Source organism: Mustela erminea, chromosome 10 (assembly GCF_009829155.1).
Source record: "Mustela erminea isolate mMusErm1 chromosome 10, mMusErm1.Pri, whole genome shotgun sequence".
Lineage (NCBI taxonomy): Eukaryota > Metazoa > Chordata > Mammalia > Carnivora > Mustelidae > Mustela > Mustela erminea.
In genome coordinates this window covers 31,940,468-31,957,999 of record NC_045623.1, presented here as the reverse complement: position 1 = coordinate 31,957,999, position 17,532 = coordinate 31,940,468, and the positions used below count along the sequence as shown (strand labels likewise).

General features: G+C 36.8%; 1 protein-coding gene across 1 annotated transcript in view; it reads left to right on the top strand.

The window, feature by feature from the left end:
- The window catches only part of BRDT (bromodomain testis associated), a 76,292-nt gene extending 60,223 nt beyond the window's left edge, over nucleotides 1-16,069 (top strand). The window contains 3 exon segments of the mRNA XM_032303307.1: nucleotides 6,261-6,466; nucleotides 7,064-7,238; nucleotides 15,678-16,069. Of these exon segments, the coding sequence (XP_032159198.1) occupies nucleotides 6,261-6,466; nucleotides 7,064-7,238; nucleotides 15,678-15,746 (450 nt within the window). The 3' untranslated portion in view covers nucleotides 15,747-16,069.
- Nucleotides 16,070-17,532: the final 1,463 nt, after the last annotated feature.

The window sequence follows — 17,532 nt, the reverse complement described above, 5'->3', positions numbered from 1 at the left end:
AAATGGTGTTGGGAAAATTAGAAAGCCACATGCAGAAGAATGAAGCTGGACCATTTCCTGACACCATACACAAAAACAGACTCAAAATGGATGAAAGACCTCAGTGTGAGACAGGAATCCAAATCCTAGAGGAGAACACAGGCAGCAACCTCTTGGACTTAAGCTATAGCAATTTCTTGCTAAATACATCTCCAAAGGCAAGGGAAGCAAAAACGAAAATGAACTATTGGGACTTCATCAAGATCAAAAGCTTCTGCACAGCAAAGGAAACAGTCAACAAAACCAAAAGACAACTGACAGAATGGGAAAAGATACTTGCAAATGACATATCAAATAAAGGGCTAGTATCAAAAATCTGTGAAGAACTTATCAAACTCAACACCCAAAGAACAAATAATCTAATCAAGAAATGCGCAGAGGACATGAACAGACATTTCTGCAAAGAAGACATCCAGATGGCCAACAGACACATAAAAAAGTGCTCAACATCACTTGGCATCAGGGAAATATAAATCAAAGCCACAGCGAGATACCATCTCACACCAGTCAGAATGGCTAAAATTAACCAGTCAGGAAATGACAGATGTTGGCAAGGATGCAGAGAAAGGGGAACATTCCTACATGCTGGTGGGTATGCAAGCTGGTGCAGTCACTCAGGAAAACAATATGGAGGTTCCTCAAAATTTGAAAATAGAACTACCTTACAACCCAGCAATCACTCTATGGGGTATTTACCCTAAAAATACAAATGTAGTGATCCAAAGGGGCACATGCTCCCGAATGTTTATAGCAGCAATGTCCACAATAGCCAAACTATGGACAGAACATGGATCCATCAACAGATATATAGATGAAGAAGATGTGGTAAACACACACACACACACACACACACACACACACACACACACACACACGAATATTATATAGCCATCAAAAATTGAAATCTTACCATTTGCAACAACACGGTTGGAATTAGAGGGTATTATGCTTACTAAGCAAAATAATTCAATCAGAGAAAGACTGTTATCATAGGATATAACTGATGTTTGAAATTTGAGAAACAAGACAGAGGACCATAGGGGAAGAGAGGAGAAAAGAGGAAAAAATAAAATAAGACGAAACCAGAGAAGGAGACAAACCTGTAAGGATGCTTGGTCTCAGGAAACAAACTGAGGGCTACTGGAGTGGGAGGGTGTAGGGTTGGGGGTAGCTGAATGATGTATGTTGAGGGAGCAGTATCTGTTGGTGAGTGCTATGCATTATGAAGGACTTATGAATCACAGACCTGTACCCCTGAAACAAAGAATTCATTGTATGTTAATTTAAAAAAATTAAAAACTAAAAAAAGGGGGCATTACAGGGTAGACATTTAATGAAATAATTGTAGCTTTAACAGGTATATTCTTGAGTACAATGGATTTTTTTCACAATGAAAATATGTGGCAGTAAAGAACACAGTGACTAATGACTATAGTTTGAGGTCACTAATTGCTATGTTTTCATGACCAATAGGTTTTTTTTTTTTTAAGTTTTTATTTATTTATTTGACAGAGATCACAAGTAGGCAGAGAGGCAGGCAGAGAGAGAGAGAGGAGGAAGCAGGCTCCCCACAGAGCAGAGAGCCCAATGCGGGGCTTGGTCCCAGGACCCTGAGATTATGACCTGAGCCTAAAGCAGAGGCTTTAACCCACTGAGCCACCCAGGTGTCCCTGACCAACAGTTTTACCAACCATTACTTTTGTACTGTGAGGGCAAATGTCAACACAGGGAAAACGGTGTGAATAATGTTTCAGTATTATTATGGAAAGTGTTTTGATCTTGTGGACTCCCTACAAATATCTGAGGACCTTCAAAGATCCATGGATAACATTTTGGGAACCACTTCTGTATAGGAATCTATTGAAATAAATATACCACACTAAATTAAAAAAAAATAAAAAGAATAAAGTCTGTTTTGTCCAATACAAGTATTGCTCTCGTGGTTTTCCTTTCTCTTCCATTCACATGGTAAATGTTTTTCCATCCATTCACTTTGAATCTGCATGTGTCGTTAGTATGAAATGAGTCTCTCAGAGACAGCATATTGGTGAGCCTTGCTCCTTTATCCATTCCATCACCGTTTGTCTTTTGATTGGAGTGTTTAGTCCATTTTCGTTCAAAGTAATTATTGGTAGGTATGTACTTACTGCCATTTTTTTGGTTGATTATGGTTATTTTTGTAGGTCTTCCCTGTTGCTGATTTCTTATTCTTCCCTGTTCCTGATTTTTTTCCTGTTCTCTTCTCATACAGTTTTTTTGCTTTATTTAGTGATAGGCTTGGATTCTCTTCGCTTCTCTCTCTCTCTCTCTCTTTTTTTTTTTTTTTTTTTCGTATCTATTACTGGGGTTTTTAGTTTGTGGTTACTATTAGGTTTGTATGTAACATCTTATGCATATAGCAGTCTGTATTAACTTGATGGTCCTTTAGGTTGGACCTGTTCCTTGCTACTGTACACCCTACCCCCATTAAGTTTTAGGTATGTGGTATCATACCTTACATTCTTTTATTTTGTGAATCTCTTGACTAATTTTTGTGACTATACTTAATTTTACTGCTTTTTTGTTTCCTATTTTTCTTACTCCTAATTACGGTCTTTCTTCCACTCAAAGAGTCCTCTTTAATATTTCTCACAGGGCTGGTTTAGTGGTAATGAATTCTTTTAACTTTGGGAAACTCTTTCTCCTTTTCTGAATGATAGGCTTTCTTGCTAGAGTATTCTTGATTACAGATTCTTTTTTTCTTCAGCATGTTGAATGTATCATGCCTCTTTTTTCTTGACTGTACAGTTTCTGCTGAAAAATTAGCTGATAACCTTATGGGGCTTTCCCTTAAATGTTTTCTTTTCTTCTGAAGCTTTTAAAACTATAGTTTGCAATTTTAATGACTATGTGTCGGGGTGCCTGAATGGCTCAGTAGCTAAGCATCTACATTCAGCTCAGGTCATGATCCCAGGGTCCTGGGATCAAGCCTGGCATCAGGCTCCCTGCTCCATGGGAAGCCTGCTTCTCCCTCTCCCACTCCCCCGCTTATGTTCCCTCTCTCACTCTGTCACACACCTCTCTCTCTCTCTCAGTCTCTGATGAAAAAATAAATAATTAATAAATAAAATCTTCTCAAAAATAAAATAAATGTCTTGGTGTGGACCTTCTTGGATTGATTTTGCTGGGGCTTCTCTGTGCCTCCTGGATCTGGATTTCTGTTTCCTTTCCCAGATTTGGGAAGTTTACAGTTATTATTTCTTCAAATAAATTTTCTCTCCCCTTTTCTGTCTCTCTTCTTTCTGGGATTCCTATAATGTGAATATTATTATGCTTGATGGTGTTGCTGAGTTCCTTAAGTCTTGTTTCATCTTTTATTATAACTACTACTACCACTACTGTTATTACTAGTTTCTCTCCTTTTCAGCTTGATTGTTTTCCATTACTGTACTCTCCAGTTTGCTGATCTGTTCTTGTGCTTCCCCTAGCCTACTATTTATTCCATCTGGTGATTTTTAATTTCACTTACTGAGTTCCTGTTCTCTGATGTGTTCCTGTGTGTGTATGTGTTTTCCATCTCTCTTTTTTTTAATGGTTTCACTGAGGTCTTTCACTCTTGTCTGAAATCCAGTGAGTATCTTTATGACCAACACTTAAATTCTCTTCTAGACATACTACTTACCTGTTTCATTTTAGGTCTCTGGCTATGAGTTTGTCCTGTTCTTTCATTTGGGACGTATTCTTCTTCTCATTTTGTTTAATTCTCTGTCTGTTTCTTTGTGTTACAAAAGTCACCTACATCTACACTTGAAAGTAATGGGCTTTTGAAAAAGAGGTCATGTATTACCCTTCCTGCAGCGCAGTGTTTCCTGTTTAACAGAACCTGGCACTTCAGGCATGTCTCCTGTGTATGTCATGTGTGCCCTACTGTTGTCACTAAGCCACTTTTGCCTTCAGCCTACTTATGTGCAATGCCTCATTTCCTGTTGTAGGCAAGATTTGGTTCCAGTTTTGTTAGTGAGCCAGTCTTCAGTTGCTTTGGGTTTAAGTTGAGTCAGACCAGGCATTTGCCACAGAGGCAGTAGCATAGAACTGCTGAGTGCTTTCCCTGTGTTTTGTCCTGACAAGCTTTAATCAGTGATTGGGTCCTGCAGCTAGCCTAGATGTCTGGCCCCAGCCCATGGCTGGGGCTGCAGTTGGACTGCTGTGTATGTTTATCTTCCCCTCTCCCCAGAGTAGTGGTCACTTTGGAGTGGTACTAGTCTCTGTCAGGGCTGCTTGCACACTGCTGGGCTTGTGGCATCACTTTAGATGGTCTTAAGGGCATATTGGAGGGTGTAGGTACACAGGAGAATGCAGGGTAGGGCATGGTGCCAGCAAGAGCCACCTCAGTTCACTGGGCTGGGATCAAGGCAAGCTGGGTTTTAGGGTCCAGGTTTGCAGAAGCATGGAGGCAGAGCAAGTGGTGTTAGCAGGTTATGTGGAGAGTGTTGTGATCATGCTGGTTCCAGGTGTCTAAGCTGGGGTAAGGGGAGGGAAATGGTACCGACCAACTCCTTTGTTCCTGGAGAAGTCTGTCATTGATTTCTGCCCCTATAACTCAGGTCCACTGTACACTCTGAGATAAGTAAACAAATCTCCCTCTTTTATATATATATATATATGCACACACCCCAGAGGTTTTCATATTGTTGTTTCTATTGCTGACCTCCACAGTGCTGTTTGTTGTGCTCTCTGTAAGGACTTAGACTACCCTCCCAGTTCTCTGACAGAGCCCTCTGAGTTTTAAAGTTCCAAGTGTTAAAGACCTGCTGATTGTAAGAACTTAGGAGATTCTGCTTCTCTGGTTCGAAAGCCAAATATTATGGTGGTTCATCTTCCTGGTGCGTCGGGTCTGTTTCATTCTCATGCCCATGCTCAGTATCCCTCCCTCCCATAGACAGTCCCACAGAAAGTGCAATGGGTCTCTTTAGCTTCCCACCACCTCTTGCCCTTCCTACCCTGCCTCTTCTCTATATTTAGCTGTGTAGATTCTGTTCTGCCTGTCTTGGGTCATTTTCTGGGTTATTTACATCGATATGTGTGATGTTTGTATCCAAGGGGCAAGGTTTTTATCCAAGGAGTTTAGGATTCTCCTACTCTGCCTTCCAGATATAATCCCTGTACTGGAAAATTTTATTTTTTGTTAATTTTATTTTATTTTTTAGATTTATCTATTTACTTGAGAGAGAGAGAGCAGTGTGCACATGAGCAGGGGGTATGGGGCCCAGGGAGAGAGACTCCCTCAAGCAGACTCCCTGCTGAGCTGGAGCCCAGCTCAGGACTCAATCCCACAACCCTGAGGTCATGACCTGAGCTGAAATCAAGAGCCGGACACTCAACCAACCAAGCCACCCAGGCACCCCTATACTGGAAAATTTTAAACTACACTTCTCTTGGGTTGCATGGATCTAGATCATGATAGAACTCATTTAAGAACACTGGTCACGGTCAGTTAATTTTTTAAGAAAGGAAAGAAGAAAGTATGTCAGAGGATTCCCAGCAAATGGCATTCCCATGCCACTCTTATGGCATCATCTTTCTTTGCATCTTATTAAGAATTTGTATATTTGGTTTATTTTTTGTATGGGACCATAAATATCTTTTTTTTACATGACTGACTTAGTGTTTACTTAGTTTTATATTCCTTGTAGATTCTCATTTAAACTGTTGGGTCCACTTATCATAAGCTAGCTTTTCCAATACAGTACAGTACTGTAAATGTATTTTCTCTTCACTACAGTTTTCTCAGTAACGTTTTCTTTACTCTAGCCTAATTTATTGTAAGAATACAGTATATAAATACTTACAGTATAGAAAAGATGTGTTAATTGACCGCTGATGTTATTGGTTAAGCCCTCCAGTCAACAGGCAGCTATTAGTAGTTTTTTCAGGAAGTCAGAAGTTATACACGGACTTTTGACTATGTAAGTGTCAGCAACTGCAAATCCACATGTTGTTCAATAGTCAACTGTGTATGTACATTAAATTGAAATAATTGGTAAGCATGCTATTTTAATTTGGTCTTAGATGAATGAGTTCAGCTTATCTGATACATTTCCAGTATTTTTCATAATTTGATAAAATTACGTGAAGGCCTTTGGAATCTTAATTTGATCTATTACTATATCAAAGAATACTGTTTTCCTTCCATAATGTGGTTGACATCTGTAGACGCAAACTAAATCAGATATTTGTTTTAGGATATAAAGATCAAGAATGCAGACTCTTGGAAAAGTTTAGGCAAACCAGTCAAAACATCCAGTGTACTGAAATCCTCAGACGAGCTCTTCAACCAGTTTAGAAAAGCAGCAATAGAAAAAGAAGTAAAAGCTCGAACACAGGAACTAATACGGAAACATCTGGAACAGAATACCAAGGAAACAAAAATATTTCAAGAAAATCAGAGGTCTGTAATTTACTGTATTAAAGGAGGCTGGGAGTCTTTTTTTTTTCATTTATTTCCTTTTATTTATTCAAATATTTGTTCATGTCTGCTTGCATTGACTATGTATAGCAGTCTCCATCCCTTACGGTAGACATGTAATTTTAAAGATATTTCTTTTTTGTCAAGTGATCATGATTTATCTATTTAGTAGAACACAAAGCAAATTATAATTGCAGAAAGTACAATTTTATTGATTTTTTTTAACTGACAAGTAGTATCTACTTTGAGGAGGAGAGAAATTCAAGTGATTAAGCTATTTATAACAAGATACTAATATAGCTAAATCATAATGATACTATTTTCCAGAAATATCTTATTTCCATTCTGTGTGAAAGAACATAGTAGTATACCTTGGTTAGTTTCCATAACTTTCTCTTTGCTAATGTAGATTGCCTTTGCACAATTTGACATCAAAAGTCAAACTTTAAAATGACATCATAACATATGAAAAGGGGATCTAAAACACTGCTTTATATTTATAATTTATTTAATATATCTTTTGTAATGAAAACTTTTAAGGAGCTTGAAACCTACTTTGAGCTATACTTTTTCTTTAAGGGACCTTGGCTTCACTCAAGAATCTTTCTCAAATAAGACACAAAACCAGTACCTTGGAGAAGAACAGAAGGAACATCAGCAGTCTTCAGAAGCTCAAGATAAATACAAACTCTGGCTCCTCAAAGACCGTAATTTAGCAAGGGAGAAAGAGCAAGAGCGGAGGAGGAGAGAAGCAGTAAGTAAATATTAGTTTATTAAATCTAACTAAGGAACGATCTAACAGAGCAGTATCTTCTACAGAGTCAAAGACAAATTCAGAGTGGTTTTCATAGACCGTGAATTTACATCTTTAGTGAGGATCAAGTTCTAAAATCAGAACCTAAAATAAAAATTTCATAGTCAGAGAGTGTAATCATAGAGTATGGTCATGGAGCTACTAGACTATGTAGGTCCAACTACTAGTTCTGCCATTTCCTAGCCTTGTGGGTTTTGGCAATTTATTTAACCTCTCTGTGCCTCAATTTCCTTGTCTGTAAAGTGGGAATAATACCTGTTGTGAAGACAGAATGAATTTACATGTAGTAGTAAGCACATAGGAACATTCCTGGCATAGAGATAGAGTGGTTTATCACTTACTGTTATTAATTCTTGAAAAATCCGTAAACTATTGGTAAATTGTGGCCAAAAGTTACACCATATATCCCAAGGTCAGTGTTCTAGTTGAACACTAGATGAAGAAGTTGACTTGCATTGTAAGTCCGTTATATCTCTCTCTTCTTTATAAAATTTTATTTAGTTAGTTCAGACAGACAGAAAGAGCATGAGTTGGGGAGAGGGGCAGAGAAAGAAGTATGCTTACAGCTGAGCAGGGAGCCCAATGTGGGGCTTGATCCCAGGACCCTGGGATCATGACCTGAGCTGAAGGCAGACACTTAACCAACTGAGCTACCCAGGTGCCCCTAAGTCCGTTATACCTTAATAAAATTGGAGAGGGGAAAAAAAAACAAAAACCTGACATGTTTAAGAGTCTTAATACACAGAAAATAATGTTTAAAAACTGGAATTAATTCCTTTCATCCATGGACATTTAGAAGTATATAGTTTCCAAATATTTGGGAATTTTCTGGCTAGTAATTTTTGTTAGTGATTTCAATTCCACTGTAGTCCAAGAATGTATAACATCTTAAATTCATTAAGACTTTTTTAACGGTCCACATTATGGTCTACCTTGGTGAATATTCTCTGTACACATGAGGAGAATGTGAATTCTGCTGTTGAGTAAAGTATTAAACAGGCTAAGTTGGTTGATAGTGTTGTTCAAGACTCCTGTCTATATTCTTGCTGATGTTCTGCCGGCTTATTCTATCAAGTACTGAAAGAGACATTGCCATCTATGATTAAATAGTTATAGAATTGTCTTTTTATCTTTGTAACTCTGTTTTATTTCATGTATTTTGAAGCTGTGTTGTTAGACACCTGAACATTTAGGATTTTTATGTCCTCTTGATTAATTAATCCCCTTTCCATTACAAAGTAATCTTGATTCTTGATGATACTGTTTACTCAGAAATTTACTTGGAAACATATCCACTTCACCTTTTGTATGACTTATGTTGGTATGGTATAAAAAAAGGTTTTTGTCCTTTTACTTTTAACTTGTGTTTTAATATGTATATATTTTTAAAGATTTATTTATTTATTTATTTGACAGAGAGAGAATGAGAGAGAGACCACAAGTAGGCAGAGAGGCAGGCAGGGAGAGGGAGAAGCAGGCTCCGCGCTGAGCAGAGCGCCTGATGCAGGCTCCATCCCAGGATCCCGAGATCATGACCTGAGCCGAAGTTAGAGGCTTAACCCACGGAGCCACCCAGGCACCCCTGTATTTTAATATTTAAAGTGAATTTCAGGGGTGCCTGGGTGGCTCCGTGGGTTAAAGCCTCTGCCTTCGGCTTAGGTCATGATCCCAGGGCTATAGGATAGAGCCCCACATGGGGCTCTCTGCTCAGCAGGGAGCCTCCTTCCTCCTCTCTCTCTGCCTGCCTCTCTGCCTACTTGTGATCTCCATCTGTCAAATGAATAAATAAAATCTTAAAAAAAAAAGTGAATTTCATGTAGGTAACATGTAGTGTGGTCTTGCTTTTTTTTTTTTTTTAAATCCAACCTCTGCCTTTTATACAAGTGTTTAGATAGACCACATTCAATATGGTTATTGATAAGGTTAAGTTTGAGTGCAACGTCTTTTTATTTCTTTTGTTTGTCTGTTCTTGTTAGCTCTTTTTGCCCCTACATTCTTCTAATCATGTTCTTATGGTTCTGTGTTATTTGCTTCCTTGGCTTATTATCAGCAACACTCTGTTATTTGATGGTTGCTCTAGAGTTTTTAGTATATACTTTAGCTTAACACAGTGTTCCTGTGAATAATGTTATACCACTTCGCATTTGGTAGAATAACCTTACAGCGATGTGTACTTCCATTTCTCCTCTCCCAGATTATATGCTAATGTTTAAGTAGTCAGATTATCTTTTTTTTTTAACTTTATTTTTTTCAGTGTTCCAAGATTCATTGTTTGTGCATCACACCTAGTGTTCCATGCAATACATGCCCTCCTTAATACCCACCACCAGGCTCACCCAACCACCCATTTCCCTCCCCTCCAAAACCTTCAGTTTGTTTCTCAGAGTCCACAGTTCCTCATGGTTTGTCTCCCCCTCCGATTTCCCCTAACTCACGTCTCCTCTCCTTCTCCCAGTGTCCTCCATGTTATTCCTTATGCTCTACAAGTAAGTGAAATCATAGGATAATTGACCTTTTCTGCTTGACTTACTTATACACTCAGTATAATCTCTTTCAGTCCCATCAATGTTTATACAGAAGTTGGGTATTCATCCTTTCTGATGGAGGCATAATACTCCATAGTATCCACATCTTCTTCATCCACTCATCTGTTGAAGGGCATCTTGGCTGTTTCCACAGTTTGGCGACTATGGCCATTACTGCTATGAACATTGGGGTACAGATGGCCCTTCTTCTCACTACATCTGTATCTTTGGGGTAAATACCCAGTAGTGCAATTGCAGGGTCATAGGGTAGTTCTATTTTTAATTTCTTAAGGAATCTCCACACTGTTTTCCAAAGTGGCTGCACCAACTTGCATTCCCAGCAATAGTGTAAGAGGGTTCCCCTGTCTCCACATCCTTTCCAACACTTGTTAACTGTCTCGTTGATTTTGGCCATTCTAACTGGTATAAGGTGGTATCTCAATGTGGTTTTGATTTGAATCTCCCTGATGGCTAGTGATGATGAACATTTTTTCATGTGTCTGTTAGCCATTTGTATGTCTTCTTTGGAGAAGTGTCTGTTCATGTTCATGCTAAGGAAATGTTAAAAAAGAAAAAAAACTGGGGGCATCACGTTTCCTGATTTCAAACTTTACTACAAAGCTGTGATCACCAAGACAGCATGGTACTGGCACAAAAACATAGACCAGTGGAATAGAGTAGAGAGTCCAGAAATGGACCCACAATTCTATAGGGTCAAATAATCTTTGACAAAGCAGGAAAAAATATAGAGTGGTAAAAAGACAGTCTCTTCAATAAATTGTTCTGGGAAAATTGGACAGCTATGTATAGAAGAATGAAACTTGACCATGCTCTTACACCATACACAAAGGTAAACTTGAAAAGGATAAAACACCTCAATGTGAGGCAGGAATCTTTCAAAATCCTAGAGGAGAACATTGGCAGTAACCTCTACAACATCGGCCACAGCAACTTCTTTCAAGAGATGTCTCCAAAGGCAAAGGAAACAAAAGTGAAAATGAACTCTTGGGACTTCATCAAGATCAAAAGCTTCTGCACAGCAAAGGAAACAGTAGACAAAACAAAGAAGCAACCCACGGAATGGGAGAAGATACTTGTAAATGACACTACAGACAAGGGGCACTCAAAAAACAGATAATCACGTCAAAGTATCTTTTTAAAAATTTTAGGGATGCCTGGGTGTCTCAGTTGGTCAAGCATCTGCCTTCAGGTCATGATCGCAGGGTCTTGGGTTTGAGCCCTGCATTAGGCACCCTACTCAGTGGGAAGTCTGCTTCTCTCTCTTCCTCTGCCCTTCCCCACTGCTGTGCTCTCACCCCCCCCCAAATAAATAAAGTCTTTTTAAAGAAGTTTTAAATAAGTTAAAATTGTAGATTTACCTATGTAGTTGGTCATTTCCAGTGCTCTTCATTCATTTAGATCCACATTTCCAAACTGTATTAATTTTCCTTTCTCCTAAAGGACTTAACATTTCTAGTAGTGGGGTCAGTTGATGATAAATTGTTTCAAGTTTTGTATATCTAAAAACACCTCTCTTTGGCCCTTTTATATCAGTAATAAACTTTTAGAACATTTTAGATTCAAAGCAAAATTAAGCCCAAAATATAGTTCCCACGTATTCCTTCCCTGCCCCCTACCTATCAACACATAACCTTCCACACTATCAGCATCCCATGATCGGTGAACCAGTATTGCACTACATTGACACATCACTGTCAACCTTTCTATCAAGAAAAATCCATACCTTACTTTAGGGTTCACTCTTTGTGTTATGCTTTTTATGGGTTTGACAAATATGTAATGACACAGATCAGTCATTACAGTACCATCAGAATAATTACCTTTTTAAAAAGTCCCCTGTATATCTCCTACTAATCCCTTCCAAACACTCATCTGTTTATTATATCCATAGTTTTGCCTTTTCCAGAATGTCATAAATTGGAACCATACAATGTATAGCTGTTTCAGACTGGTTTCTTGCACTTTAGTAATATGCATTTAAGGTCCTGTGTGTCTTTTTGTAGTTTGATAGCTCATTTCTTTTTGGCTGAATAAATACTCCCAGTATGTGGCTGTATGACCGTTTATCCATTCACCTATTGATAGACATCTTGGTTGCTTATAGCTTACAGCAATTACAGTGAACTGCTATAAACACACGTGTGCAGGCTTTTGTGTTTTAAACTTGCCTTTATTTTTTAAAATATTTTTTGCTGGATATATAATTCTAGATTGTTAATGTTTTTTTCTTTCAGTACTTTACAGATGTTCCTTCACTAGCTTCTTGCTTGCTTTGTTTCCAGTGAGAAATTTGGTATCATTGTATAACATGCCTTTCCTCTGGCTGCTTTTAACAGTTTTATTCATCACTGGGGTTTTTTTCTATTGCTTTTATACTTTGTTGGGCTTATTAGAAATGTGTGTTTATAGTGTCCATCAAACTTGGAAAATTTTGGCCATTCTTTCTTCATATTTTTTCTTTTTCCTCTTTTCCTCCTTTGAGCACTTACTAGGCCTCTTGAAGTTGTCCCACATTGATGCTCTTTTAATTTAAACCAGTTTTTTTCTTTTCCTTCGGGGTGCCTGGGTGACTCGGTCGGTTTGGTGTCCAGCTCATGATTTCGGCTCAGGTCATGATCTAATGGGTTGTAGGATTAAGCCCTGTATTGGGCTCTGCAATGGGCAAGGAGTCTGCTTGGGATTTTCTCTCTCCTTCTCTCCCTCCCTCTTCTCACTCGTGCTTGCTTTCTCTCTCAAATAACTAAATAAAACAATAAAACAATTTTTCTGCATTTCATTTTGCTTCAGTTCACTAATCTTGAATGTATATCTGCTGTTAATTCTATCCAGTGTATTTTTCATCTAAGACCTTGTAACTGTCATCTCTAAAAGTTGAATTTGAGTCTTTTAAAAATATTTCTTGTATTTTTATTAAGCTTTTGAACAGACAAAATACAATTATCATAACCTATTTCAGTGGGCTTCTCTGATAATTCTGAGTGTCAGCTCCAGGTTGGTTTCAGTTGATTGATTGGTCTCTTTATAGAAATGTTTTTCTGCTTCTTTATATGGTAATCATTGATGCCTGATGTTGAGTTTTAACTTGCTGGGTGCTGGATATTTTTGTAATCCTGGGAAAGATGCAGGTATTCATAGGACATTCAGGAACGTAGTTTGAAAAGAAAAAAGCCATTGACTTTGGCTGTATATTGATTATCATACAAATGAATTTACTAAGGAATAATGTACAAAAGTTTTGTCAGCTTCTTATTTTATAATACTGAGGTAGAAATAAACTGTATTTGGCAGTGTTGTAACATGTGGTGTTTACAACAATGTGTTCTTACAGAACTTTCTACTATGAAATATTCTTTATCTGTGAAATCAAATATAATAGCAGCTAGCCACATATGGCTCTTGAGCACTTGAAATGTGGCCAATCCCACTTAAAAACTAAATTTTAAATTTTATTTAATTTAAATTAATTAAAGGTTTAAGTAATTTAAACATTTAACCTTTATGTGTTTTTTTAAGGAGCACATAATTTTTCATTAGTACTTAGCTAGGACTGTTTTCTCTAATGACTTATGAATTTTTCCTGTTGGTTCTCATAAGGGCCGAACTTCAGGTACCCATATGTGATTTCTCAGCAACTTAACTTGCTACCTAACAACCCAGTGAGGTAACCTAGTATAATTTCTAATATCCTAAGCACTTTTCTGGAACTTGTCTAGACCTGGAAGCCACCGAAATGTAACTAACACCACATCTGACAGATTTGATAACTAACAGCCAGATCTTGGATCTACCTACTATTATTTTTGACATCCCAAACTCTTATGTTGATGCTAATTTACAGATACGTACTCAAAAAAAGACATCATAACTTGAAACCTAGCAGAGTTACCATGAATTCCCAGTTCCCTTGACCAAGTGTTTTATTTTAAATCTGAATGGTTGAGGTGTATATGTTAGGTTATGATGATAGCTGCAGAGTGTTAGTTAGGTAAATCATGGTATCAGAGGTTAGCTGGTGTAGAGAATAATTGTTCCATATCAGTAATTATTTCACACTGCAGATTTTAGTCAAGATGGAAGACAGTCTGAAATAAAGTACTTTTAAAGTAAAAATAAGTTTCATTACATATTTTTATAATTTTTCAGTATGTCTGATACTTAACAGGAATATCACATGATATTTAGATGAGGACAGTGTATCCAACTCTCATATTGGAGGGTTAAAATAGAACTTTGGGGAACTCTGGGACAGACATATGGCAACCTAGGCATTAGGCATCCTAGGCATTAGCTGGCATTAGGAAAGTAGCCTGGGTTATGATTTAATAGTTTATCCTTTTGTTTCTATGACATTTTAAAAGCAATGTTTATAGTTCATAAGAGTGACATGTAACTTTTCAATATCCCTTTGGTATATAAGCCATAATTTCAAATCATCTCCCACATAGCCAATGGGAATACTTCTCATCCAGGAAGTCAACCAGTTAGTTGCAGATTCACACATTTACCTACACTCTAGGCTGTTACTATTTACTGATGAAAAAAACAAAAGAACATTTTTTTTAAAAAGATTTTATTTATTTATTTGAAAGAGAGTTAGAGCAAGAGAGATCAGAGAGGGAGAGGCAGACTCTCTGCTCAGCAGAGAGCCTGATATGGGGCTGGATCCTAAGACCCTGAGATCATGACCTGAGCCAAAAACAGAGGCTTAACTGACTGAGCCACCCAGGTGCCCCAAAAAAGAAACATTTTTTTAAAAAATTTACTTGCTTAATTGGGGGAGGGAGTGGGCAGAGAGGGAGATGGAGAGAGAATTCCAAGCCAACTCCACATTCAGCATGGAACTCAAAGCAGGGCTCAGTCTCATAACCCTGAGATCATGACCTGAGGCTAAGCCAAGAGTCAGATGCTTAACCAACTGTGCACCAGTCAGGTGCCCCAAAAAACATTTTTAAAAATTTAATAGTTGGTGTCATTTTGGATGCCATCACATGAACCTTTGAGAGAAGACTTGAGAATATAAGAAACATTTATTTCCTTTGCCTTATTTATTTTAGATTTTATTTATTTATCTGAGAGAATAAGAGAGAGTGAGCAGGGGAGCAAGAAAGGCGGAAAGGAAGAAGCAGACACCTCACTGAGCAGGGTGCCCGACACGGGACTCAGTCCCAGGACCCTGAGATCATGACCTGAGCCAAAGGCAGATGGCTTAAGCAACTGAACCACCCAGGCACCCCTATTTTCTTTGTCTTAGACTTTTATTTACTTTAGCTTATTTTCAATGGCTTTTTAGCATTTAATGAACACCATTGTACTGAGTATTAATACATGCATTTTGGTTTGATTTTCATAAATACCTATATATAAAATAAACTTGGTTAAATAATTTGCTCTAGGTTGCACAGTAAGTGGCAGAATCCAGGAAAGCCTGTATTTTAATGTTACATATTATAATTTCCTAAAATAGTTAGAGATACTGATCCACTCAGAAAATAATTTTTTATGTCTAATGCTATGTTGGTTGTAGAGATAAATGAAACAATATAATCTCAGTTCATGTCCTTGTTAATATTCTGTCAACACTGAGAGTTTTATCTCTTATATGGAGAAGTGAAACTTGTTCTTAGTGTTCTTGTAAGTTTTATTTATCACATGAACAAGAGTTTAACAAAAGTCAGTATTTGAACAGAAATAGAAAATTACATAAACTCATTATGTTAAATAGTGTTCATGTTGTATAATCTGTTCTAAATGTTGTGTAATCATTTTTATATAGTTCTAACAAAGGCATAAGTTTTTTTAAAGTAATAATGAATTTTCTTCCTTCTTTCTACAGATGGCTGGTACCATTGATATGACTCTTCAAAGTGACATTATGACAATGTTTGAAAACAACTTTGATTAAAACTTACTAACCATCAACTTAAAATGGATGATATAAAAGATTAAAATGCATATGGTAAATGATTGATTTCAAACACCAAGATACCAATCTTATATTGTATTTTGACTGCTCTAAAATGATTAAACAGTTTTCACATATATTTTTAATAGCTATATGTTCATTTTCTAAATGGTATAATTTGCAGGGAATTATATTTTGGATCCCTAAAAATTGAATAAATTCCCAGATGTTATTCATTTTATAAATAATTATCTGCTATGTATTATAGGCCCTTTGTAAGCAGTGAAGATCTAAAAGAGATAGCCCCTTCTGTTTAAAAATGAAAAATATATAAAAGTGTAACAAAAACAGCCCCTGTTGAGTTTTTAACTTTTAAAACAAATGCCTCTCTGCCTTAAAATATTTAGGACCTCTAACAAATAATACTTGGTTTTTTTTGACCATTAGGCTACATAAAATTCTCTGCTGATCCTGTATCCAAAAGTTATATTGAAATTTGGTTTAAAGAGAATGTTACCTATGGTTTGGATAATGTTAAATTTGAGCAAAATAATAGCAATATTATGATGCAAGTTTCTATAGGAACTTATACAATTCTTATATGCATATGTGATACCAATGAATGTTTACATTTTTACTTAACTATGTAGTCTTTAAATGTGTAAATTATTTTTGTTTCATCATTCTCCAGTTGCAATTATGTATAAGTCATGTGTATCCACTTCATATATTTTAACGTTTTAGACTCTTGAAGTGTAACATGATTCAGGCCCCATTATGAAACCATCTAAAGTAAAAATTCAGAATGAGTGTGTATTATAGAGAGAAAGAGAAAAGGTTTCCTTGACTTCATTTGTTTTTATAATCAGTATAATTTTTTGAAATATCTAAACTACAGCCATTTAAAAAATATCATCTCTTGTGGCTAAAATGGTAGTGACACCTTCATGAAATATAGCTAGAATTAAAGTGGTAATCATACCCATTCAAGTATAGCTAATTTTTTTTAAAGATTTTATTTATTTATTTGAGAGAGGGAGAGAGAACACAAGCCAGGGGGTGAGACAGAGGGAGAAGTAGTCTCCCCACTGAGCAGGAAGCCCTATATGGGGCTTGATCCCAGGATCCTGGGAGCATGACCTGACCCGAAGGCAGATGATAATAGACTGAGCCACCCAGGCACCTTTCGCCTGTAGATATTTTTAAGCAAGGAATTAGTATGCATGTACTAAGTAGTTTCCATTGTTATTTTTCTAAAAGATCATTCATAGATTAGATCTATCTCTGTATATTCTAGCATATATATGAATATATATATATATATATTTTTTTTTAGGATGTACATAGTGGTTAGCTCTAGGTGATGGAATTACAGGGTGTTTGTGTTTTTCATTTAAGATATTTCAGTGTTTTCTGGTTTTTAATATTAGGTAATACTTTAAGATCTGTGGGAAATTTTGCATTTTGAAGAGAGAATGAAAATAGTAAAGATTTACTTCTGTCAAGTACACATTAAATCTTTCAATAGCTACCTTTAAACAACTAATAAAACTGATGAATCAGTGAGCTTTGGCTACATCTGAAAAAAGAAAATTCAGTTTTATTAACATCTTCTTATATTAAAGAATAACGGCTTACTTAGGGTTTACCTAGTAATATTGGAGGAGCCCTGATAGAGAGCTGTGTTATGGTTATCGCTGTTTTGTTTAACCAGCTTAACACTTTAACCTTCACTCGGTCAACAGACTTTTGATAGGTTAGTTGAAGTCAGTTTAGCAGAGAAAAT